General features: G+C 30.7%; 1 protein-coding gene and 1 long non-coding RNA gene across 4 annotated transcripts; one reads left to right on the top strand and one right to left on the bottom strand.

Moving 5' to 3' along the window:
- The first annotated feature begins 3,487 nt into the window (after positions 1 to 3,487).
- LOC132913801 (sodium-dependent nutrient amino acid transporter 1-like) lies at positions 3,488 to 20,107 on the top strand. Of its 3 annotated transcripts, XM_060972365.1 has the most exons (12): positions 3,488 to 3,561; positions 3,638 to 3,735; positions 11,787 to 11,870; positions 12,198 to 12,284; positions 13,487 to 13,736; positions 14,772 to 15,009; positions 15,396 to 15,770; positions 16,590 to 16,779; positions 17,627 to 17,803; positions 17,893 to 18,169; positions 18,571 to 18,665; positions 18,987 to 20,107. In XM_060972365.1, the coding sequence occupies exons 2-12, from the start codon at positions 3,727 to 3,729 to the stop codon at positions 19,158 to 19,160; spliced, it is 1,956 nt and encodes a 651-aa protein (XP_060828348.1). In that variant the 5' UTR covers positions 3,488 to 3,561; positions 3,638 to 3,726; the 3' UTR covers positions 19,161 to 20,107. The 3 variants fall into 3 exon arrangements, with proteins under 3 accessions (XP_060828348.1, XP_060828347.1, XP_060828349.1); XM_060972364.1 differs by having other exon boundaries at positions 3,520 to 3,735; XM_060972366.1 differs by lacking the exon at positions 12,198 to 12,284 and having other exon boundaries at positions 3,520 to 3,735.
- A 5,948-nt stretch (positions 20,108 to 26,055) lies between these two features.
- Positions 26,056 to 27,046, bottom strand: LOC132913601 (uncharacterized). The gene is made up of 3 exons (XR_009659412.1): positions 26,793 to 27,046; positions 26,415 to 26,483; positions 26,056 to 26,150 (listed from the first exon to the last, which is right to left on the bottom strand). It is a non-coding gene; the product is annotated as an uncharacterized LOC132913601 (long non-coding RNA).
- Positions 27,047 to 27,884: the final 838 nt, after the last annotated feature.

The following is a 27,884-nucleotide window of genomic DNA, read 5'->3' as shown; positions in this document are numbered from 1 at the left end:
TCGGTGATTTAAGATTGCAAAAACTGGTCATTGGAAAAAGCATCTGATATCGATCTTCTGATATTTAGCCTTTAGGAAGATATCTTTGTTGCTGTGATGAATTGAGGCTTGTTTTGTGAATATTCACCAAAGGAAGATAAACTTGAAACTAAAAACAAACGAAAAAGATGTATCTGAGTACTTGGAAAAAACTATCAAATCATGCGAAGAAAAATATATAGCTTTATGTAAAAAAAAAAAAGAAGGAAACTTTACCTTCATCTCTCGAAAAATAATTACGTATAAAAAATGTTCTTTGTCAAAAATGTCCTTTCTTTATGATCTTCGCAAAATTCAAGACATATGAAAATTCTTTGATATCTGCAATACATCAGGAAACAAAGAGCTGTCCATAGTTACAGTCACGCCCGTATGTATTGTACTGTAAACAAAGTATATATTGAAGTCATTAAATTTGATATATGTATGTAAAAAAATATTCTATGTGAATATTTAAAGAATAAGAAACTTAATTTTAAAGTAATAAAAACTGGCGCCTTCAAAGGCAGAGTAACTTTTTTGAAACTTTCTGACTTCGACGTGCGAATGAAATTCAACGAAAGAGAATCCATAGGAACGAAATGAATTATTTATCTTTTCGTTTCACCGATGTTTTGTCATTGTGTCAATTTGACGCACGAGAGACACATAGATTTGCGAAAATCAGAGATGGATAAGGGTTAAATACTCAAGAACGCGTTCAAGGTGTTCTTGTACGCGTTAAACCAACCTTTAGGCAAATTGCTGGGGATGGACATTCGAATTTACTGACTTGGCATTTTCTCGAGATGAAGGAAAATGGAGAGAATAGTAAGGCATGTTCCGAAGAAGGAGAAAGTGCAACCCTTAATACCCTTAATACCCTTAATACCCTTAATACCAGCCGCATGAGGTAGCGACAAACCCTAAGGTGACCGCGCAAGAAGCCCGAGTGACCGACCAACTAATGATTCACAGGAAATAAAATAATAAAGCGCACCGAGTTTGAGGAACAAAAGATGTACCATTTCCCAAACAATTCTGCACCAGGTTTTCCTTGTCTAGAACCAATCGTTAATCGCCTAAACTATTTCTAAAGAGTCGATGACTTTTTGATCGTATTGTTGTGCTGAAATATACAGCCTTTCTCGTAACGTTTGTAACGTGCTTGAGAAATCAACGGAAGGCACAAAATTAACGAGAAAGTTCATACGAACACGTGTTCTATTTGATTTTGTTTCAAAGTTATAGTCATTTTTGTATTTCAATAATCCGCAACTGCTCACCATCATAGAAGGTGCTCAAAATGGCTAGCTAAAAAGACTACCTTAAAAAATGACTTGAAGAAAATTCCATCATTACACATGCTGGTTTAATCAGTATAACTTCGTTGATCTATAGAGTTTCTTCACACTATCAATAATAAACGAGATATTTGCATATTCCACTTTAAATGCTTCACCCTGTGTAACAAACAAGTAGAGAGCCCGTCTTTGATGACTTTCGTCTGGATGCTGATTGTTAGTAACGTTAACGGAAATTGACGATGGTCGAAAATAATCAAAAAGGAATACTCTCACCGATAACGTGATTATCGGTAACCAAAATGAATTTCTTTCATCTATAATAGTTATAAACAGCCACAAAGAAATTCTCTCACATATAATTATTATTGAAAGGAAAACAAAAATTGCATAATCGATAATGGTTATCGACGATCAAAAAACAATTCTCCCATCAATTATGATTACTCCGTATATTAATTTAACTTTATCAAATTACGTTTAATCGTCTTCAAATCACCATTCGGTTACCGACCTTCCTTTCCTCGTTTACGCAATCATATGAAACTTATGAATTTAAAATCTGGTACATATATAAACGGTGCAAACGAATTTTTTTAGTAGGCAATTACAATCGGAGTTAACCAGTTTCCGGCAGATATAACTGGTTCGCCGTTCACTTTCACCTGCATAGATCTTCTTATCCCTTAACTACCTGTGAAGGACGTTTAGCACGCGAATTTCTGCATATTGCATCGAATCCCATGATATTCGTGGGAAATTCTGAAATTTCTATTTCGAATATTCTACTCATATTATAACTGTATGCATTACATCCTTTTAATTCATCATACTCTAAAACTACTTAACTACTGAAAAAGAATTTGCAAATTTGACTTTTAGAAAAACAAAGCCTCCATGTCCATTCTGTACCTTTCGTTTATTTCGTTAATCACCTTCTTTCAAATAGGATTCCTTTTTATATCCGTTAATTCTTGCACTTAATATTGTTTATAATAAATTTCCAAGAAATATTCGAAAGGAGAAAGTACAAGATCTTTAAGACGTTGTGACAATTAATCCACGAAAAAAGTAGAGAAACCTTAGCCTTCGTTACGAGTTTCATTTATTTCGACTTCCTCTTCCAGTATTCTTTCGTGTCCAACTATGGCAACCAATGTAATTTACATTCATCCTTGATGCAAGAAAGTCTATAATCAAACAAGGTTCGTTATAAACCTTCCTTGGTCCGTGGACTTCACTCCTCTGTTTCAATGACCCTCGCATCTCAGGATATTTGGGAATCTTACAAAGACATAGCACTAGAAAACTGTCAATAAGCGTAATATAAAATGGATAATATTGTATTCATTTATATCAATCTGATGATCTACAAATTAGTTTTACATAGTTTATAAACATAAAACAAAACTAAAACTAAACTTACCAATAACTACAATGACATAACAAACATATATCAGTTCTTTGTTTATCCCTCCTCTTTGTCCACTACATGCTTTCTCTTTATGCAAACATTCTCCCCGTTAAAGTTCATTCATCCATTCATGCATTCCTTCATTCATTCCAAATGTATGGTATATGAAAGAATATATGTATAACATAAGAAGAAATACGTATACTTTTCTTCATATTATCTGGATAAAATTTATATCTATCGTTAAATATTACAACAAGTGCTCTACTTTAGACATTTTATATATTTTTACATGTTATATACATTTCGTAAATTCTTGAAACCTTAAGGTAGGATTCTTGTGTGACAACAATAAAAACAGGTGATCTCCCTGAATTTTGTTTTAGACTAACTACAGGTTGCATGGGACTAAATCTAAAAAAAAATTCATAGAAATCACTTGCTTTTATCGTTGTCACGCAAAGATCACCCTTTTAAAATTCCCCCAAAAATGCATCAATATCCCTGATCTAACACATATCGCCTTTTCCTATTTCGTTGCAAACTCTCCGAGCTCGATATGCATTATAATATATCGATAACACTAATATATCAATATATGAATTCAACGACCATCAATCATTTCATCAAGATCGATCAAGGTCAGGATACTCCTGATGACAAAATTTTACACAAAGGAGAGCAGAAAGAGGAGGGATAGAGAGGAGTAGGGGCCGAGATTCCCCCATTCCGATCGAGTTTAGGTTTGCGATCCCTACCTCGCTTATTTTTCTGTCAGCGTGCTGCGGCATATCACGGGTCAGTAGAAGTTCGATGCTCGTGAAGGTGATGTATATACCTGGTGTGATCGTTGCTATAGATGTCACAATGTTATAAACTCGAGATCCTTCGCGCGTTTCAGTTCAACGAGAATCATTGTCAACCTCCTCATTGGATATTCGGCGTTTTTCTCGGCTGTCGTGTCGCAATTTACCTGCTGAATCAATCAAGATGAGGAAGGTATCGTATTTCTCTCTTTTTTTTTTTTTTTTTTTTTTTTTTGATAAAATAGCGAAACTTTGGTTTCTCGCGAGGGCAAACCTTTCGTCTGGTAACTGTTCTATTTCTTACGCTTCTTTTGCAGTTTTTGACAATACTAGATGAATAGAGGCGAAATATGACTGTTTTGAGTTTTGCGAATAAATTGATTCAAAAGTTATGTGATTCTAAAGTTTGGTACTCTTGATTGTGTGTCTTACTTTAACGTGATAAATTTAAAAGACAGATTTTATTATTGATTTAAACACGTACCGTGCTCAAATTAGCGGAATATCGTTTTATTATTGATATATCAATTGATTTGTCAAGCAACATCTCTAAGCTAGTGTTAATGCCGGAAAAACGTATAGAGCGGTCCGTAACTGATGGTACAATTTGGTACAGAGTGATCTTTCAAAGTGAAAAAATAAGTCGAAAATGTGGAGTAAAATCTGTACGTATGACATTTTCTGAGAAAATCGAGTTCGAAAATTGATCAACTATACTTAAACTTGGCGAAGTGCAGACTAGCTGTGAGTAAACTATCCAACACGAGCTGATATTATACGTATGAGAACAAGTGAAAATTGTGAAATAAAATTTTTCCTTTCGAGCTCTTATTCTCAAGGAAATAAAGTTTGAACATTTTCATGAAAATAAAGTTAATTAAAGGATAGTCTGCTAAACACTCGCTGAACTCGTGATTTTGCAACGTGTAGTTCTGTCGTAGGTTGCAAATTTTCATATGTTGATGGGAAATTTGAAAAAGGTAAAGATAGGCAGAATATATATTTGAATGTCATTTGCAATGACTGTAAGGAATATCTTCGTTGTCTAATATTTAATAAACGATACAAAGACGATTTAAATCTTTGTTTGAATCCCACTTGTTTAGATTTGTTATTGTTTGTTTGTTTCATACGAGTATGTTTTTTTAGTAAAATAAGGAAAATGTCCATCTCTAATAATTTTTGGACACAATAGCAAACATTTGCCAGATACTAATGTGATATATTTTCAAATTTATTTCCCCCCCCCCCAAAAAAACTATCTTATGACAAAATTTTATCTTACAGTTTTCACTTACTTTCGCGTGTAGTTTAATCTTCTGTCGATTATTTATTCTTGTCTGATCTGTAATTAGCAAAGTTTAAGTATAATTGTTATATTTACAAAATCGATCATTTTTCTAAAACGAAAAAATATGATATGAAAAACCTTTAGTCTATATTTTTTCCTTATTTTTTTTTATACAATCATTCTGTATCCAATCGTACCAACAGTTACGGACCACGCGGTATAGTGTAACCAATAATAATACTATTCGTATTACTTTTTCTATTCAGAGACAGTATCCAGTTATACTCAGTGTCAACAATGACGAAAGATCTAGTACGCATAAGACGAGGGAAGGTATACGGAATTTTGCAATCTTTCTCGCGTAATAATTTTTGAATGAGAAGATTCCTAAGCTTAAAATTAGTATCGTTGAACTCTATTCGATATGTAATGTCGGTAAATGTAGGTTTTCGAGCCAAAAAATTGAGCAGCTAGAGATAGAGTTCATATTTTCAAGATTTTACGATGTGTAGATTTTGTTTGTATTTGTGTAGTATTTGCAGTATTTGTTGCACTATACGAGGCAAATTTGCATATGTTCATGGGAAATTCGAAGATATAAAGATAGCCAGAATGTATATAATTTGGACGAATGTAAGGAATATATCAGCGTTGTTCAATATTTAATGGACGATAAAAAGACGATTTAAACCTCTGTTTAGTTCTCATTGTATGAATTCTGTTCGTCATATGAAGATTTCTAGAAAAATAGAGAAAACGATAATGTTTTAAAGGATGAAAACATATCTGCAGAAATATATAAAATAGCCAAAGTAAAGTATCCATTAGAATATTTAATAAACGAAACAAAATTACCATTTAGATTCCATTTCTTCAATTTTATTTCTATGAATTTTTTAGATGAATTTGTATCAATCTTTTCGGTAAAATGAAAGAAAATGTCTGAGAATATTTGTTACTTTTAAAGTGAAAGTTTTCTTACAATGCAATATTTGCAACTATTACCTCGTGTTATAATTTCAAATATTATATTCTATATCAATGATAGTTAGTATATCAATTTAATATATCAATGACTCGTGGATTATGATTCTATTCAGTTTAACATTTCCAACATTTACGACATTTACGGCTGGTCTGTAAAGAGTTGAAATTTCCTCAATGTAATTGATAGTACTACAACATATTAATACCATTACTTTTCTTCATGTGTAACCCATTCTCTGGCACCATCCACGCAAATGTTTTTGCAATTCCTAGTTTGAAGGTGAACAAGTTGCAGTCGATGACGTAGCCATTTAACGGTCATACTGATTAATAAGTCTAATAACCAAGGTGAAATTCAATTATCTTTCTTTTTCTTCAAATCAACAGGAAGATCTCGTTACTTAAGAAATATACGTGGTTATTAATTTTATTTTAAAAATAACGTGGCAAGAATTACCTCATTTTGTGGCGAGCCTGCTTACTTTCTCATCGACTGCAGGGGAAAAGAACTGAAACGACGAAGCTTAGACTGAGAAGCTTATCCCAAATCTCTACTGGAACAGTCGCAAAATCCAGACTGCGCCAATCTTTTTATTTCCTGCGTCAAACCGGAAACGCACTGTCCTTTCTGTTTTTCATAATTTTGAAAAATTACATCATAATTTAAATTTGAAAAATTTTTAGTTCCATATCGAAATTCCAAAGACGAAACAATCGCATCAAAATCACCTTTCTTTTTCTATGGAAAGAAAAGTCAACGCAGTACGTGACAGATCCTGCAAAGACGAAACTAAAGCCAAAGCTTTCCTTCCTGGGTGCATCCTAGACATTCGAGTTAAATTTTGTATTCCTCCCAACAAATTTCGTCGTCTTCTTCTATTCGTGCACACTCATACACACACACATACACCTATTGTTTGATGTATATCAAATAATAATATGTATATATTAGTTTGAATTGTTGTTATTCATTAATTTCATAGAATATTTATGATTTTTCATATGGTATTTTATGTTTTAATCTAGACGATACGTTGCTAAATCTAATATTACCTATTCTTTCAAGTAACTCATCTTCATTCTTTAATTTTTTGGTGTAAAATAATTATGCAGATTGTAAATCGCAGATGCAGATTTGCGGATTGCGAATGTAAAATGCAGATTATTCTAATCTATAATTAGTGTTGTGTTAGCTTCTTCATTGAGATTTGCTATCTTTCCATACCTCTTTATTTATCACTTGTCATAGACACTTATTTTGAAGTACATATTTGAAGTAGTTTAATACCGACGATGTAATTATTATTGGCATACGATGTAGCACTTGGTACGATCATCAGAATCTAAAAATGCAAAAAGTTTGTTATAATTAGTTACACGGAAGTTTGTGGTGAGAAAATAGATTAAAGATTATAAAAAATTAGACAAGTTGTACAGCTTCAAACAAACATTAACTTTTCTAAGTTGTAGATAAATTGAATCTATATCGATTAGAAGAATATTAAAAATGAGAAATGAAATAAAAATCAAAGATATAACCCCTAGAAAAATATATAACGAATAAGATAAGCCTCGTTTGAAGTTGATTAGTCAATTAGTCATTGAGTTGGTAAAACAACCACTAGATACATAAATTAAGCTTATATTGATTAAAAGAATATTATAAATAAGAAATGAAATAAATGTCAAAGATATAATAAAAGATAAAAATAGATTAGTTAATGAATTATCAAGCTACTAATAACAGCAAATTCAAAAACATGTTTTCGTTGAAAAATGCGTTTTAATGAAGTTTTAATGTATCTACCGCTTAAGGTCTTAAATTCGGTAACTAAACCGTCTTATGAAGACTATCGCGCTGTCTTTGAAGTCAAATAACGCTCCCATACGTATAGTCTGTGCAGATTATCTATCCATCTCAATATTGCATTTCGTGCGCATATTACACACTCTACAGGATGTATCATAACATGTGTGACCCATTTCATGAATGAGCAGGAGACACAAAAACAGTGAACAAATTTCATATGAACATTCTATTTGATCTTGTTCCAAAGCTACGATCATTTTTATGTTTCAATTTTCAATAGTCTTCAACTACTTAGCTTCGCCATTTCCTCGAGAGATCGTGCAGGACCTGTTGTCTGGCTTGCTCGTTCCCCAAATTTAAATCCATTCGATTTTCATTTCTGCGTCAACTTGAAAATAATCGTGCACTCGACACGTATTGCCCGTATTGAAGTATTAAGTTGTCCCAAAAGTTTCTTTCGTTTTATGAGGAAATAACAGATGCGCAACATATTTTGTTTTATATTATTTTACTGAATTATGTATGATCCATTTTGTTCGATTACTACGAAATATAATTTAATAAAATAGTATAAAACAAAAAATGTTGTGCATCTACTATTTCCTCATAAAACGAAAGAAACTTTTGAGTAAACCAGATTACAGATTCAACGAATGACTGGAATTTTTGAAAGATCGCTAAATTCTTTGATAAGACGACTGCACGCTTGCATGCAGACCAAGGGTAGCTGTATCAAGCATCTTATACGAAGGTAATCAATTGCGCATCATTGGAACACTAAAATGGCTATGACTTTAAAAGAAGCTCAGGCGGAACACATTTTCGTATGAACTTTTTTTCACTGCTTCTGTGCTCTCCTGTCCGCTTTTGAAGTGGGTCCCACATATTATGATACAGTCTGTATAACCACCTATCGCCGGCCACTGACACGTCTTGCCAAACGAGCTCTAACTTTGTTATTTTCTCGAATTCACCTTTAAAATTTTAGGAACGTGTTTTTGAAATGTATTTCTAATTTATGTAAACCACGGAAGATCGACTTTTTGCAGCAGTTGCTCGAGAATGCCTGCTTAAAAGTTTTAGGGCACCTTTCACTTTCAATCGAACTTGAATATCCGATATGGTTTATCTATTTTCCAATGAAATTTTTAACACAATAACTACTTTCTTCGTTACATAAAATAACAAGTTCACTGATAATCTATCGTGTCTTTTTTCCCAGGTTTGAAGCTATATATATATATATATATTTTTTTTTTCTTATATTAATTTTTTCAATATATATATAAATAGGTAATTATCCTAACAGTTTTAATCGCGAATTTACATAGAGAATAATGAATCGAATGATTCAGTGATCTTTGAGACTCAAGGTAGTTATCTTCTAAATCGTTCATTCCAAATTCTTCGTCATTTTATCACACTGCCGAAGGTTTAAAAAGAGAATGATAAAAATATCTCGTCAATCTCGTCTCATCGATGTATAAAAATATTTGTCATTATCCATGTGCTTACGAGTTTGAGAATAAATAATCATCTTTCTCTCCGTTTCTACCGCGTCGTTATCAATTCCTATGCGAAACATTACTAGAACTACGAGTAAATACGAAAGCAAAGGCACAATCGCTTTCATGATGTCATAATACGTTAGCCAGAGAAAAATGTCTTAAATATGTAGATCGTGAGTTTCTTTGTTACTTTCGTAACGAAATTTCTTTTCTCTTCCATTATTTCAAGATATACGTAATCATTTGATTGATATATAAAAAGTCTCTGATTCTTACTCTATATAAAGTTTTAAATATAATGTGTTAAAAGCATGAATGAAAGTATGCCAATGACAATAACGCGACATCCGGAAGTTGTAATTATTTAGAAGGTCCAATAATACGTAGTATTAGCTTTGACATTATGCTACGACTGTAAAAAGTTGTTTGACCAGTTATTTTCATAATGAGCTGCGAAATCCCATAAAATAAGAATACAAAAAAAATGAATCTTGCTAAGAACGAATTTTCTCTTGAAAGTAATGATTTCACGGCTTGCTATACCGAAACAAGAAAATAGTAAAATAATATCTTACAAATTACGTTTTTAATCTCTGTGAGATTTTATGTAATGTTATTGTTGATATAAAAGATGTGTATTAGAATTGTGTTCAAGGAATGTGTTTTTGATGTTTTAAATTTCGTTGATTCCTATCAGGAAGTTTAATTATATTAAATATCATTATATAGCTAGATTATTGTCAGACTGCAAATATCTATGCAAATTTGTATTTTTATAAAAATGATGAAAAAGCTGGGACTTTAGATGGCAGAGTATTTTTACATTTTCAAATTTCCCATAAATACATAATATAAAATAAATAGCTTTTGGGCTTGTCTTATCTATCTCATTTTGTTCAATGAAAAAGCCGTGCAATTAATACAATTATTATAGTTATGTAATTAATATGGTTATAGTTTACACTTGCTTTTAAAACTACTCGCCTCAGCTAATAAACATTATTAGAAATTACTACTTGCAATTTACGGTAATCTCTCTCACTGAACAATTATATTCGTGTAAAAACAAACTTGTTCAATTGGTCGATAAATGACGAATGAAAAATAAGATTGTATTTATAAATAACAATTAATTTCATCATTTTAAATAACGTATTTAGGCTTGTTCAAATACTAAATAATTTACTTCTCTTTTCTATCATAATTTTCAAATAACAAATTACTCTCTACTTAAATAATTATTTAAATGAAAATTTAATCAATAAAGCCAAACATTGTTAATTAGAGTAATACAATTTTTCAATACGGATTTCGTCAAATTTTCTATTAATTATTATTCATAATTTTCTCAGCACATATTCCTTTCATAGACAAATGTGTGGCAACAATCATTAGAAATCGGTTCGTCATATTATATTGCGATATTTTTTTTTAACTTTATTAAATAGATCATAACGTGTGATACACTTTATATGCAATATATGATCGTAACTGCACCGATTGATTGCATACATTGTTTCCTTCGAAGGATGATTTCTATTCTATAGTTTCACAGCTAGCTAATGTTTCAAAATACTGTTGGATGATTTCCGAAGTGCATAAAACGTATAGAACGTCACGTATTCCACGCTGATCGAGCGTTGTAGAGGTATGCAGTTCCGACCACAATTATGTTTATCGGTATGATGTCGTGGTATTGCGTGCGCACAATGCCGAGTGGCAATTATGGGAGTAATTGTACGATGTTATGCGTCGCATTCAAAGCTTTTCACTTTCGACGATTCTTTTTGTAATGGACGACCTGAAGCGGTAAATGATCTAATTTAAAGTTGACACTTACGCTTTTAATTTTATCTTTCGATAATAAAAACTAAAAGAAGTCTTTTATCATTGGCCTTGTGTATTCGGCATAAAATGTATTGCTAATAGAATTATTTTTAAATTCTTTTTTTAAATTGATCGCTTGAAATAGATGTTCGTTTCAAATATAAATGTATTATTATTATTATTATTATTATTATATTATTTAAGATTAATATATGAATATCATTTATACTCGGCTTTGTCGATATGTTTTACAATATCTCACATTTTATTAGCGAATTTGTTACGTTCTCCTATTTGTTAACAAAAATGCGAAACAAAAAAGAAGTTAACTAAGTTATTTGACTAAAACTATGTCTTACAAATATTCACAGCATATAATAATGCTCAACAAATTGTTTCATTGAAGAGACGAAAATTTTTTTGTAGGAAATATACATACATTTTATGAAATATTATTATACTATTATTATATTTATTGTCATTATTCTTGTAAGATAACAACAATTTACTTCACTGTATACACGTTGAAAGATATTTAAACTGCAACTTGCGTCGTGTGTAGTATTTCAGATTGTGGAAAGTGTCCTTGCGAGGTAAATGGAAATGTCTATACAGGGATATTACACAGTTCTTTTGTGTCATGGTTCTCTCAAGTTACTTTTAACTCTATCGTATGCAGTTTGTTTAAAAAATAATCGATCAAATGCTTTGCGAATCTTTTTGGGATTGTGAATTTTGTAAATATTTTTCGACTGATACTAAAGATTTAAGTGAGCGTTTCAAAGAGTAAGTGTAATCATTTAATAATGTTTTCGTACCAGGGACGACAGAATGTTGCTTTCATTGGAGATGATGGACACACAACTACCAATTTTCAACGTGCCATGACAGGTGACAATGGAAAGGTAAATAAATATTAATAATTTTAATATTTCCAATAATTATACTCTTACTAAATTACAACTTAATTATTGCACAATATGAAAATAAGAAAACTATTAAGCATTGATAATAATTTTCCAATAGCCCAGTTTAAATAGTCTTTCTGAAACTATACAAAGTTCTAGATAATCACAGAATAACAATTGCATAATTCTGATTTTAGTTTCTATCTTTAACTTGAAATTTCTGTACTAGAAATAGAAAAAATTGAAATACCAAGAATGACAATCTACAGAGATGAAGAAGAGAAAAATAAAGAATATCAAAATAGAGTTTCATTCTGATTTCAGTTTCAAGATAACAGTTCCTACAGCTTCTCCTATGAATTAGAGGAAGATCGCAAATTGCCACTCTCTTTGATACTTTCTGATGAAACAGTACGTTGATCAAAGCGATTAGAAATTTAACCTAGTAAATTAAAAATACTAATTTTTATAACATTAATATTAACATTATATTCCTTTATTGCATAGAGGCTTATACCTATTACAATGTTTCTGCGCATGTGCACACTTGGCACATTTTTTCCCTCTTAGTTTATTCTTTAAAGCTAAATCTTAATTCATTACTTATTTAAATATATCTCTATCTTATTTACTATGTAGATTACTATATATACATCTTCTGTGTCAGTCTTTGCTATTTCTCTATTCGTTGATGCAGAAAGCTCTAAACTTCATGCTTCCTTTTATGAAGTTTGCCAGTTCTCAGATTTGTTTTTCTGTTATTATTGTTACTATTTCTATCCATTTCTTACTTCCTTGTGTAATTGATCTGATGTAAATATTGTGCAGTCACTTAGTATGTGTTTTCTATTCTCTATTTTTCCGGTGTTGTATAGTTAACATATAATAAGTTCTCATCTATTTTATATTTCAGACCTTGTCATATTGTCGTTGCCCAACCTAGTTTGCCAGCCAATCTTACCTGTGCAATAATTCTTCTTATTAACAGTGATACACTTAAATACAGATAGTTTATTGCTTCTATTGCTGCTACATATCCTTAATGCTTTTTATGTTTCACTGCATATGGAGATTGTTGCTCTGTTTTTGTCATTTTTCCATAGCTTTTATATATATTTTCTACTATGATTTGTTATGTCTTCTATGTCGTACAATCAGTTGGTATTTTCGTACCTAAATTGCCGTAATTGACACGTAGCTAGGTGATTCAGCTTTTATAACATTATTATCATGCGAATTATAATAATTTAATATAATAATTATAATATATAGAATATATATAGACTATAGTAAATTGATTTGACTTGTTCTTCATCTACATTTTCTAAAATCCTTGAGTATAGTCTTCAGATATGGCGTCTGTAAGCTCGGTGCTGGATACAGCTGAGCAGAAAATGTTCCCCAATTTTCAACTCCAGATCATTGCAAATCAAACATTGGTCGGTTTCGTTGATCCTAAAAAATAATTTAATAAAATTATAATTTATAACATATTTAACTTAATATTATTATCGTAATTTGATATTTAACATAAACATTAATCAAAATGTTTTACAAATACCGAGTCTCTTTTCTTCTTTCCTTAAATCCCCCTTTTTTTCAAATTTTCATAGATTACAACGGAAAATGAAATTAAGAGAGATACCTGGGGCAATGGATTAGAATTTCTAATGTCCTGCATCGCCATGTCCATAGGTCTGGGCAACGTTTGGCGATTTCCATTCACAGCTTACGAAAATGGCGGTGGGGTATTTCTAATACCTTACATTATCGTTTTGTTCCTCGTTGGGAAACCATTTTACTATTTGGAGATGATCATGGGACAATTCAGCAGTAGGTCTTCGGTGAAAATGTGGTCAGCAGGTGTGATATCAAACCAATATTTTATAAATATTTTATCTATTATTATTATTTGATACACTTTCTGCTACAAAAATTAATTCAAATTAATATTCAATTTCTTCTTTGATAAATAATATTAAAAGTGTAGTTATACCTATAAAAAAAGTATTTTTTATAATACTTATGGAAACAACTATTCAAAGTGTTTTAGATTACTCATAATCTAACACTTTCATACCCTTTATATTTTAACAGGCTATTTACTAACTAAATGATACATGTGCTTTTCTCAAACTGCTGTTCAATTTTGATACATTATATCTTCTTTACACAATCAACAGAAGAATGTGTTTCGGTTGTTAATAGTTAATACGTAAAACGAGTTTTCCCCACAATATCAAAAGAATTCTGAAAAAGTTAATTAGATCTTTCAAACTCTCGATCCCATTTCACGACGGGAATTGATACATGATGAACCAAGAATGTAAAAATTTTAGCAGGAAGTGCAACATTGAGGACCGGTTTCGCAAGTTAAAGTCGTTTGTTATATGGATCGTATACCGGTGTATGCTTCGTGTAACAGGTTTAAATTATGGGTTAAATTATGTTCCATAAGTCATTATTGTTTCCACTCGAGTATACTGATCCAGAATTCTCGCATTCTTACGACACGTCAATTGTTGTCGAAAGATAAAGAAATCAGTCTTTATTTAAATATACATAAATTTTAGAATATGGGTCACTCTAAGAATTTAAATAGGAGAATTCGTATAATTTCAAAAGAAAAGATGTTCATTAATTTTAACATTTTTACTTGGAATTAGTCTTTTTCAATATTAGGTCTAATTAAAGATTGACTCTGAAATTCGATAGTTATTTCCAAAAAATTGAATTCTTGAAATCTAAATTTGGTTTTATCGAAGAATCGATTATAATTATTCCGAATACAAAATGCGTCGACTGGAAAATAAATTCGATTTCATTCAATTACAATGATATCAATTAATTTTGAAACATTGTTGATTTTAATTTTATAATTTGAACATTTAATTTCAGTACCTGGATTTCGAGGTGTTGGCTGGGCACAAATGTTCTCGATGCTCGCGGTAGGAACATACTATTGTTTTCTGATGTCGATAACCCTTTTTTACCTCATTGCAAGCTTCCAATCATCACTGCCTTGGTCCACGTGTTTGGAAGAATGGGGAAATTCTTGCGCCGATTCGGGAAACTCTTATAACGTCACCAAACGAAATAGTACAAATATGACCAGTTCTGCTGAATTTTTCTTCAGGTAAAACCTTTTTAATCTTAACAACTCGAAAGTAAATATATTTATTGAATATTTGAAATATTTAGAGTTTGGTATAGTTGGAAATTGGGATAAAAATTGAAATATTCTAATATCGCAAATATAACTTGTTTGAATTTGAAATTGTGAATATATCAAGTACTTGGAATATTTGGAGTAAGTATATGGAATGTTTAAAATACAATATCTACAATATTTCCACCATTCCTAGTCGCAAACATGATTCCATTAAACAAACAATCTATCGCTCCAATCTTTATTCCCAACTATAAAATTATAAAATAACATTAAAAAATAATAATTCCATTAAGATGACATCACTTCATATTATAATAACAAATCATTCTTCCTTTTTCTCTTACCATCAGAAAAACTGTGCTGAAAGAAAAACATACTATCCAGGATGGCATCGGATTGCCAGATTGGAGTCTAACGATTTGCTTGTTTATTGCGTGGGGCTGCATATTTGCTGTCTTGGCACGTGGCGTGAAGAGCTCAGGGAAAGCGGCCTATTTCCTCGCGATCTTTCCTTACATCATCATGATAAGCTTGCTGGTCAGAGCGGTTACCTTAGACGGTGCTGTGAACGGGATCATTTTCTTTATAAAACCGAACTGGGAGAAGCTGTTCGATGCACACGTCTGGTACGCGGCTGTTACACAGTGTTTCTTTTCACTGTCGGTCTGCTTCGGCGGTGTCGTCATGTACTCGTCGTACAATGACTTCAGACATAACATATACAGGTTACTTATTACTTTTATTTTTTTAAATTATTTTATCTTTTTCTAGAAAGTTCAGGTATTTAACCAAATAGGTAATTCAACAGAATAACTAACAATTCATACATTAATTACTTCAGATATGTAGTACAGGTTTTATTTGTTGACTTTTGTTTTTTTATAAAATAATAATTCACTAAAACAACTAAAATTTTTTCTATTTTATTCATATTTTATTATTCTTTCAATTAATGATCTTCAATTTTGATCTGCTTTTAGTTCCTTTCACTATTTTTTTTTTACTCTAGCTCTAAGATATTGTTTTACTTAAAGGATAACAGGTTACAAATCCGTATTTCTTCTCTAATTTTCTTAATAAATACTTTTTGTAAACAATATGTCGTAAATAACCATTTGTTTTACCAATTAAATATTATAACGAATATTTTATTTTAGATATTTAATATTCTGTGCACTTTTGCTCGTTCAAATTTCTTAAACATGCATCTATTATTCTAAAAAGATAAAACACAGCACTAAAATAGTGTATATATATATGTAAATCAATTTCAAAAAAGTAGTCTTGAATCAAGATTTGCTTTTCAATTACAGTGATATTTTTAAAGTTCTTCCATTAAAACTATAAAATTTAATAATTTAATTGAAAAAGGACATCATCGCGTAGATTTCTTTTCAAATCATTATCTTTCAAAATCAACAATTCTTTTTTATGAACGCTACTACATTTTTTATCAGAATAACTCGATCTAACTCTCACGTTTAAAGTTCATCGTAGAAACTCAGAGTGAATGACATTTTTTTCCTTTTTTCTTTTTGCTCCAGAGATGTCTTAGTTGTAACGACGTTGGATACGTTCACAAGTTTAATAGCTGGCTTCACCATTTTTGGTATCCTTGGAAATTTAGCTCACGAACTAGGTACCGAAGACATCAGCAACGTTGTTCGTGGCGGAACTGGTCTTGCTTTCGTCTCTTATCCAGATGCCATTGCAAAGTTTAATGTTCTACCGCAAGTAAGGAATCTAGTACACGTTTAGTTGCTATGTAACCACTATTTTTCCCTTTGCACGATAAACGTGATTTCAAGTAAAGAGATAAAAGGATGTGTTCAAACGTAAAAGAGTTCTCCTTAATCACTTTTAGTGATTTATTTCATTATTTCTGTTTCTCCAGTAGATGGTTTATATTTCTTTTTTATTTGTTAGGTTGTAATTCACTGAAAAAAGTGAAATATTTAATTATTACTTAGCTATTACTTGTTACGTGTATTTTAGTATATTTATGATAATAATAACTTATTTGTACTTCTGTTCTATAGTCTATTACAATAGAAAGTTGCTGCGTTCTTATTCTTAATTTCGTACACTATATTATGTCACTATTTTGTTGTATTATATTACATTACTCTTACTTACTACTAATTAATAATTACTATGTTGTTATATGTATTATATTAGGCTAATATGGTATGTCAACATAGTTTAATGTAGTATATATATATATAGATACATGTACACATATATCTCTATGGACTGCTTATAATCCGCTGACAATGAGATTAATGATGAGGGTAAATTTGAAGACAGAGTGTTTATTTATATATTTCTATGTTGATATATAAATCAAATAAGCCTCTTATATTATATTGAATTGTATTATTATTAACTTCCTGTTATTATTGTTATGTTGAAATCTTATTATTTACTTCTCTGTCAGCAAATTAAATTACATAGAAATTTAATTAAATTAAAAGAAAAACGAAACAAAATTTTAAACCATTGTAGTCATATCCAATGATATATACTATAATTTTCACATATACAAGTTTTATACATAACTTTTACTTTTCACAATTTTCAGCTCTTCTCGGTACTCTTTTTCTTGATGCTCTACGTCCTCGGAATCGGAAGTGCCATCGCATTGGCCGGTGCTCTTATCACAATTATCAGCGATCAATTCCCAAATTGGAGGTACATATACATAGTGACCGGTACATGCACCTTTGGATTTTGCGCTGGAATTATTTATTGCACGCCTGTAAGCAATATATCAATGATCATTTACATTATCGTCAAAATAAACATAATGAATGTGCATAGTTTTTTTTTTCTTTTAAATACGTACAGGGTGGTCAGTTTATACTGGAATTGGTTGATTACTATGCTGGATCCTTTATCGTGTTTATTTTGGCTACTCTTGAGATAATTGGAATTTTCTGGATATATGGCTTGGAGAATTTTTTGGACGACGTGGAGTACATGTTAAAAAGAAGGCCATCGGTTTATTGGAGACTTTGCTGGACTCTTATTGTTCCAATATTATTGGCTGTGATCCTAGTGTATACCATAATCAATCTGAAACCTTTGACTTATAGTGGTATCTCTTATCCTGATAGTGCTCATGGTTTGTATTTGCTTTATTATTATTAGTTATTATTAACATTTAATTTTAATTAGTACATGGTCAATAACGTGGTTAACAAACCATTTAAAAAGCTCTTTTAAATTGAAATGTATCTTTATATTGTCTAATATGACTAATATTGTCTGCATAATACAAAATATATTTTATGAACTAAGTTACAAGAATAAATTAACTCAATTAATTCAGTTACCGCTATTATTAATCGTTGAGACCCAGTTTTCCTGCAGAGGATTAATACGAGTTTGTTATCATTACCTTTTTGCCATTATTATCACTAATGAAATCTTACAATGTTCTGCAAACAAATATAACTCATAATTTTCTATTATATTGCAATTTTTTATTTTTCAATTATGTTATATTTACAATTCTAATTACAGCTGCAGGCTGGACAATTTGCACGTTTGGCATACTGCAAGTTCCTTTCTGGATGATTTACGCTATAATCTCGAAAAAAAATTTATCTCCACTAGAGGTTTGTATCAAAAGAAGATGATTACGTTTAAGTAGAAATTCAAATCCCATGGAAAATTATTTCTATCAGAATTCCATAGAAGATTGTTATATTTGAATCAAAATTTTATAACATAGAAAATTATCATATTTATATTTCAATTAAAATTACACAACAGGAAATTATAATATTTCAATTAACAACTTTATAATATAGAAAATTATTATATTTAAATTTCATCGGAACACCCTAGGAAATTATTTGGTTTAATTTAAAGTTTCATAGGAAAATCATTTAAATATCAGTTTCATTAAATAATTACCAAATTTCTAAATCTCACAGATGATCAAGTCGGCGTTTGAACCTTCGTCAGATTGGGGACCGAAAAATTCCAAAGAACTGGATTCTTGGAACGAATTTAAGGAGACCAAAAGGAAAATTCGAGAGAAACGTGAATGTTCCAGAATCAAACAGTTCGTTTATGTAATACTCTGCTGGGAAGATAAGCTCGTGTAAAGAAGAAGAAAAACCTTCCACGATAATTAACAATCTTCCTTCCAACGACTGCTAAAATATTTGTCACGAAGGAGCAGCTTCGAAAATGAAATTGTCTGACATAAACTTGACACACGATAGATTTTGTTGAAAACGAAGAAGATAATATACAACTACAAAAATCATACACATCTTTTGTATAAATCGATTTCGAGAAACCGTTTAATACAAAAAACATGACGAAATCGCTAAAACACAATAGATACGTTCATTTTCGAAGAATTTCTTTCGATTCAACCTTGCCGTCTTAGAAATAATTCGTACCTGCGTATTTTTTCGCTGTAATTAGGTTGTAGACTTATAGAACAAAACACGATTGAGTTTTTTCTTTCTGTAAAGTATGGACACTCTTTGTTAGTAAGAAAGCTTATTTTTATCACAGATAAACGAGAATTGACGAATATTTAACTCTTTCACTGCTGCCAAAGCAACAAGTATTATTTCATAGTATTTCCTTGAATCTGTTAATATGTGTTATAAATTTTGTTAAAGAAATACGTATGTATTACATGTCTTTTTCTTTTTTTTGACACGGTTTACTTTAACAATTGACACAATTAACCTGAAGGACTTGAAACTGAAGAAAAATTAAATCTTTCTCATAGAAAGTATTTGCGGCTGAAAGGGTTAAAACAACGGTCAAACAAATATAGAAGTATATAATGACAATTTAATAAATTAAATGCACACTTACAAATAATATACATACATTTGTCGTTCTCGAACGAAACATAGTTTCCTTTTGGTGTCATATATATAAATACAGTATTAATTACAAGAGATATAGGACTTGTGCTATAAACTGCATTTAGGAAATATTTAAGCGAACATAGTTTTATTTATTAACATTCGAATAGGTTTTAATCACAATGTATTTTACAAATAAATAGAGATTAGCAACAATAAAATCTGTAATTAATAAAATATCATTGCTCTTCTAGGTGTGCATTTAGACGTTTCGTAAAAATACTTAATTTGAAACAAATTACTGGTGAAAATTATTACTAGTAAAAGCTGTTTGTGATATAATCTCTACTATTCGATTCCGAAAATACACCATAAATTCAATAATTAATTAATATTCCACGATGGAGTAAGAAATGCCGATCTTTTTCCAGATCAATATTTCAGAACTTGATACACGAAGTTCCATTTAATGTCATATAATAATGCGATTAGTAATTATATATGAAATAATGCCGATTACCCAGGTCTCACCGCGTGGAGGTTGCTGCGAGTGGAGACCCTCCCTATCCACGATCCCATCCACCCTTCCTTTTACGCAAAATTTGACTAATTTTGTATTCGAAAGTTTAAGGAAATTCTTCTTTTGATGTGCGTTTGCAAAACATTCAAACCTCTGATCGTCGTGCAAAAGGAACATCAAAAGAAACGTTTATAAAACCGACGCGAACAGTTAAATCTGACAGTAAAAAATATAAAACTTAAATACTATTACTACTACTACTACTAGCACTATTTACTACTACTAATATTACTAAATAGTACTTTAATTATGCATGCATTTAACCCAAAACTAACCGCAAGCACTGAAAGCATTAAAAGCAACTTAAAAGCATTGAAAGCATCCTATTTGTTAATTTCAAGAAAACCCTTACTTAATTGATAATCTAATTTAATTTGCCTAATAAAAACCCAAAGCTCTCATGAGTTCTAACTACACAAATATCTTAATATAATAAAGGGGCTGGAAGAAGGGGTATTTTATGAAATGATTCCTCCAAAGCGTATCCTATTTGTAGCTTGAAATACTCTTGTTACTTCCTCTTCCCACTGTACCTGTAGACATTTCTGAAACAAACTTGAATTTAAATCGATTAAAATAAAATAAAAAATTTTGTATAAGCTCTACCTAGGAGGGTCTTTATATGTAGAAACCTTCCTACCACCAACCTAGAGATCTCTTTAAACCCTACTCATTAGAAATCTAGAGGTCCTTTTATTTATCCTACGTATCAGAATTCTCAACAGTTTTTCTACGAGTCCTGACTAGAAAAATTTGGAAGCCTATTTATAGGGATCCCATATAAAAGAAACCTATCTACACAAAAATTTAAATGTCATAAAGGGAAGGAACGAGAAATTGTTTGGAGCATTGTGTGGGATACATGATATAATTGTTCTTCAGTCGATCTCACGATGAATCCTGAAACAGATACAAACCACAAAAAAGTTATTTCAATTTTATGAGATATATGTAATTAACTACCAATGATTAAACATTTCTTCATATTTGTTTCTTCTCTTTTAATACCTATTATTCCGTATTTGAGTCGTTTGTTCATATGTATCTCTCAATAATGATTAAAATTCCATATATAATTTACACTTTCTACGAGTTAATAAATCTGGAACATACTTAATTATTGGATTAGTACTTTTAAAAAAGCAGCTGAAAGAAGGACACATTAGGCACAAGAAATATCAAATCGTCAAAACCTCAATTTGAACTTAAAAATTTGGATTTAAATTTGAATTGAAAAAATTGAACTTAGATTGAATTGAAATACTAAGATGAAAAAAACGCGATTAGAACCATATTATTTACTTCTAAACCATCAAATGACCTTTCATTTAACCAAGACAACAATAATTTTTTTAACCAAATTAATAAATTCATATCAGTTGTTACAAAATAAGGCTATAATAACGAACATTCACTGCTATTAGTTTTAGAAAGATAAACTGGAAGTTCTTACTTATATATGTCTTTTAAATAGATTAATAATGCATTAGTATACGGAAATGATATTCAAATATTTCACTACATCTATTTCACTTTATATGTAATAATATCGTTCAAGAATAATAGTATTCCTCCGCAAAAATATTCATTATTATTAAGCAAACATATCTTAGCAGTATTTTCAATTACAAACACTCTAGTAATAAAAGGAGCTGAAAAAGAAATGACTCTAAAAGCCAGAAGGGCCGTCAAAGTATCCACTCAATACAATCCCCGAAAATAAACCATGAATGGAATATTCATTCTATTCCGCAAACTTTAATTTACTATATGTAATTATGAAATAGAAAATTCTCAAAATCAAATCGCGATGAGTGCTTCATCATATTTGCAATATTCATTAATTCATTATTGGCAAAAAAAGAGAAAAAATATTTCCGTGTGAATTATTTGCGTAACACTAATACCTATTAATCTATGCACTCAGATTTAAATGTTCGCAACACTAATAACGGTCCAGCGTAGCCACACAAGAGGCTACTGGTGAAACTGCATCTGATGATCCAGGAGCAGGAACATGCTTCCACAGTCCAGTGGAAGAAGATTGGGCATAATATAAGCGCAACGCTACTTTAAATAACGCGATAAGTCATTGACGCAACTCTAACTAGAAAACTAATTAAAAAAATCGCGATAGAAAGTCGCAACACTAATTTTTAAGACAAAAATAAAATTAGTATCCATATATGAAGAAAAAGGTTGTTCAAATATTATACTTTGCTAGTACAAATTGCAATATTATAAAGTTAATGAAACGTTAATAATTTTAAATGTCATATTAAATGAAGGAAAAATTTTAAAGGACACAAGAAAACTAATATGTATTACTCTCTTTTTTCAAAATTGCAAAAAAAATCGCGATATCGTAATTCGCAACTCTAAAGCAAACACGATTATCATTTTATCGCAACTCTAATTCAAACCGTAATCATTCTCTCGCGACATTAATAAAAAAAATCGCGATTTGCCCAATGTAGTGGAAGGCTGACATATTCCAGTGCAACTATTTAGGAGGTTGCTGAAGAACGATCACATTCGTACAACTCTTGTAGCTGTATCGAGTGATTCAGGAACAGTCTTCGACAAATACAGTCGAAGGGTTTTGGGTATTTTGTAAACGCAACTCTACTTAACAAAACGCGATCATTCATTATCGCAACGCTAAAAGGAAAAATAATTAGAAATCGCGATGGAATAATATCGCAACGCTAACTCTTAAAGTGAACTCAATGAAACTTATCATTTACTATATGAAAAAGCTACTTCAAATATTCTGATTAATTAAATTAAAATTAATTAAAAACTAATATTTTTATACTATAATTTTAAACAATAGAAAGCAGGATAAATTCTAATACGTATAATTCTCTAAAAAGTTCCAAAAGTTCATAATAAAAATTGCAAAAAACAATCGCGATATTGTAATTCGCAACTCTAATTCAAACCGTAATCATTCTCTCGCAACACTAATAAAAAGCCGCGATGTTATTTCGCAACTCTAATTCAACCCGTAATTAATTTCTCGCGACACTAATAAGAAAAACCGCGATTTGCCCAATGTGATGGTGGACCGATATATACATCGGCCAAAAAAGAAAAAAAAAGAACTATTACTACTACTACTACTACTACAAATACTAAAAGCGAGCATAGTGACAAAGTAGTAACGAGAATGACTTTCCATGCTCTGGATGACCCAGAGGATGGAGAACCATTGGTAGTTGCCCTCTTGAATGACAGTTTGTCGGGCCTCTTCCGCTCATAGCCTCTTCTTTCTTCGGGCGCAATGCCCGCTGTAACTTAAATCTAGGCTCGAGTCTTTCTAATCGCAAAATAAAAAATAACTTATAAAGGTAAAATAAAAAGATAAATCGCGGATGCTATTCCCAGTGCACATGGACGACCAACGATCATAGCGACCGCTGTCCGTTCGCATGTGCAAGCTCGAGCAATAAACGTTCGTTTCGGAACCCATTCGCGACCACGACCGCGATATTCGAAAAATCGATAGGCAAGGCTCAAGACAAATGGTATGCTCCATTCGTGATGCTAGCTTCACCGTCAATTTTTCAAATCAAATTTCCTGAAACAGGTTGGGCACGCGAAAACGCGCCTACCCGATGAAAGACTGTGCCCACCTGCCCGGCCCTACCTACTTATAGTTAACATTCATACCAGAAAATATGCTACCTATCCTACCCGGAAACCTCTACTTAAAACTGAAAAAAATGGCAAAACAAGCACACCAACACATTCACTCCACGGTTCTCACACATAACCCGGGCGCAAAGGCCTACACTAGAGAGACGTCCCGGGACGCCTCCGACACCCGAGTTTCGCATACAACTTTCACACTCTAATGTACGTACCATTTTCCTGAAATCGACTGACGATGGCTAGTGACCATTGCGTAAAAATATTCTATATATTTCAACTTTAATTATCCAAATATATTTAAATTTCAACTTTAATTAAATATCCATAATCGTATATAATCATGTATATGTATGTCATATAAAGAAATAATTTTACTAGAACAGAACATCGTATTTTAATCAATGTAATTATCATTGCAGTTTAATAAAATACTGAAATTAGTAATATCACTATTTGTAATCCACTATACCTATTTATTAACACTGCTATTTCCAATTGGTAATTGGTAATTGGATTCATATTTCTAAATCCATAAATATTTCAAAATTATAATGAATAGCAACAACGACGCAATTCCACAGCCTAACCACATACACACACAGTGGAAAATACGTCGTGCACGATACGCTAACGCAACGTCAGTCGCTGAAAAAATTGTTAAGCTTATAGACTACTCATCATGCCCATTGCCTTCCTCCCACCCAAGAAGCACTTGGGCACGTGAATGAGATTCTGACAAGGAACATGGAAGGGGTTAAATCTGAAAATCCTATGCTAAAAATATGATTAGCCTATCTATTATATTTTCTGTCTAACGGGCTAATATTCTTTGATTTTGCAATCTAATTTCATTTCAAATGTTAATAATTCTATATTGTATTTTACTTTATTATTTTGATAAACAATTAAACTAAAATGAAGGAAATTAATGAAGAATACAGATATTTATTAAATACAAATTAAGATTCAATGCAAGTAATATTTATATCAATGAATGAATGACTCTAAATGAACTCTATTACTCTAAATATCCTCAGGCGATATTTTTATCAAAACACATCTTTGAAAACATAAAGAAACGTTCGAAATTTGTTTTGATGCTGATATCAGCCTGCCGCGAAGTGTTTTCTTGCACGTGAAATTTGATAACATCCGACATAACGGACAGTCAAAGTTATACTTTACCATATACTTTCGTATTTCATATTCCGAATTTTACTGAAATTATACTGTGTATACCCAAATAATAAAACTGCTCCGTACCATCGTAAAGTAAAAGATTAGAATAAATATCATTTATAGTCTTTATCAGCATTATAATAACTTTAATCATAATTGAATTTCCATATTAACGAAGTCTGAGAGTATCAGACTTCTTCACTACAAAATACTTTGATTTTATAAATAATTATAATGAATATATTGTCAAATTTTCAATCATATGCATATATATACTAATTATATCTCATAACATAATATATTATTATATTATTATCAACATTATATTACTTATGCAAAATACTTTATATTGCAATATGTAAATACCATACTTATATATATTATATATATTATCATCAACATTTAAAAACGCGGTGTGCAAGAAAACCTATCCTGAACTAAATAAAATATAGACAAAAAATGTTACTACTCACGGGTATAAACACCCGCGGTCACTATGCTCGTCAAAAATTCTACGTATACAACCAATCACCCGTGTCGATTCGGACCTTTCATCCTTCGACATGATTGAGTGACCGGAGGAACACAAATACATGCGACTCACGGTTAGATGTGAAGAATATTGCCTTGGATGTTGTTTTGATCCAAGGAAGTTCGTCCTCAAGCCATCATCAAATTGGAATTGTCGAATTCAATGGACGAAAACTGTAACAAAGCATAGAATATTTTAATTTACTCGTAAATCGGCTTAAATAAAATACAAAATAGATAGTTACTTACATTTTTGGCTTTTGAAATACCACTAAGTATTTTCCAGGGAACAGGAAGAAGGGGAAGAAGTGGCATACCTTTAACAAAATATGAATTATTATAACTTATTTTGAGAAATACAGCAAAGGTTGATCAAAAAATTTAACGCAACAAAATATGAAATTCTATGAAGACTTAACTTTAATAGCAAAAGAAATTAAAATTCTAATAAACTATAATTAGAATAAAAATACAAATTCTAATATAAAAATTTAAAACCAGATTTTAGTTTTTAATTAATAATAATTACAGCGAAATACAAGGAATAAAATTAATAAAATACAATGTGCAAAGATTCTTACATGTATAAATTTAAAACACCGCTACATCCTTCCCAAAGATGAGGAAAAAAGATGGAAGTTATGAAAAACCTGTAACAAAACATGTTAAATATTATAAGTTGTTCTTGAAAACGTACTTGTGATTGTTAGAAAACTTAAAACAATGAAAAATAAAACTCTATTTAAACGTGAAATTTTAATAATAAAAAGATTTGAAATTCTAATAAAGTTTAATTACTATATAAAAAGTGGAACTTTAACACAATAATAACAGACTTAGAAATTGAGTCTCTACCAATTTCTGAACGATACCAAACATTTTTGTTGTGTATTTCAATAGCAAAATTTTAAGATTTTAGTTCGATAAATAAATCAAAATGCAGTGTGCGAAAAACTTACATTCTTGAGCTCCAGGAAAGGCTTTATCCTCTTGCGAGACCTGCGACTCTACTACCGAAAACGAATGTGTAACAAAAAAAAAAAAAGAAAAAGAATAATAGACTATTGACGCGTCTGTTTAAGTCAAATGACAATCGACGAACACACTGACTCTAATTTCGCGTCTGATTATTATAATTAAATTTAATGAAAGTTGTTATGCTCTAAGTCAATATTAAATGTGATTTAACGCAGCAAGCACTGATTCTACCAACCGCATTGCGCACGGTCACAAAAATATTCTGAAAGAAAAACTTTATAAGAGGTAGGGGATAGGGAAAAGAAATTTATTTCTTTTTTCTGTCGAGTGTTTGTTTACGAAAATACTGCTTGTTTAGAACTACAAATTAATTATTATTTATTTACAATAGGTAGAATCATATATCTTATCAAGAAAACGAAAATATACATAGAAATATCATACCAAGAATACGAAAGAAAATATATCGTTAGTTTATTTACAATATTTTTCAAAGCGTTATTGTCAAATATGTATATATATGAATATTTCATAATACGATTAATTTGTAAAAATTACCCGCCAAATCGAATGTCCGCCATTACAGCTACAAATACTTTATGCATTACGTGACTTCCTTCTAATGTAACATGGCGTACTTTTTCTAACCGTTAAACAAACCTGCGCAATACGAAAAAAAACGCGATGCGCAGAACCTGTTCAAACTTGTCTGTGATAGCGTACTTTCTCGAATGTAATAGAAGTTATTGAAAATGACAAAGTTAATAGTCAATATTATATTACAGACAATTTTCGAGTAATGAAACAAAATGAAAAAGTTATTTGAATTTTTTACTCAAATGAAACAGAATCGAGAAAATCTATGTCAAATTTATATTAAATAATCTTTTCAATTTCCTCGGAAACATAATTTAATATATTCGAAAGAAAAAAGTAATTTCGTTAATTTTGATTTTTCATCTTGGTATTCTTAATAAACCGTAAATATAGAATTTGTTTTATTAGATATTAATTAAGTTAATACCACAAAATATTTATAATAAATGGAGTTAATCGCATAGTGAATAAATATT

Source organism: Bombus pascuorum, chromosome 13, assembly GCF_905332965.1.
Source record: "Bombus pascuorum chromosome 13, iyBomPasc1.1, whole genome shotgun sequence".
Lineage (NCBI taxonomy): Eukaryota > Metazoa > Arthropoda > Insecta > Hymenoptera > Apidae > Bombus > Bombus pascuorum.
The sequence above is the reverse complement of the archived record's forward strand: the minus strand, read 5'-3'. Positions and strand labels throughout refer to the sequence as shown.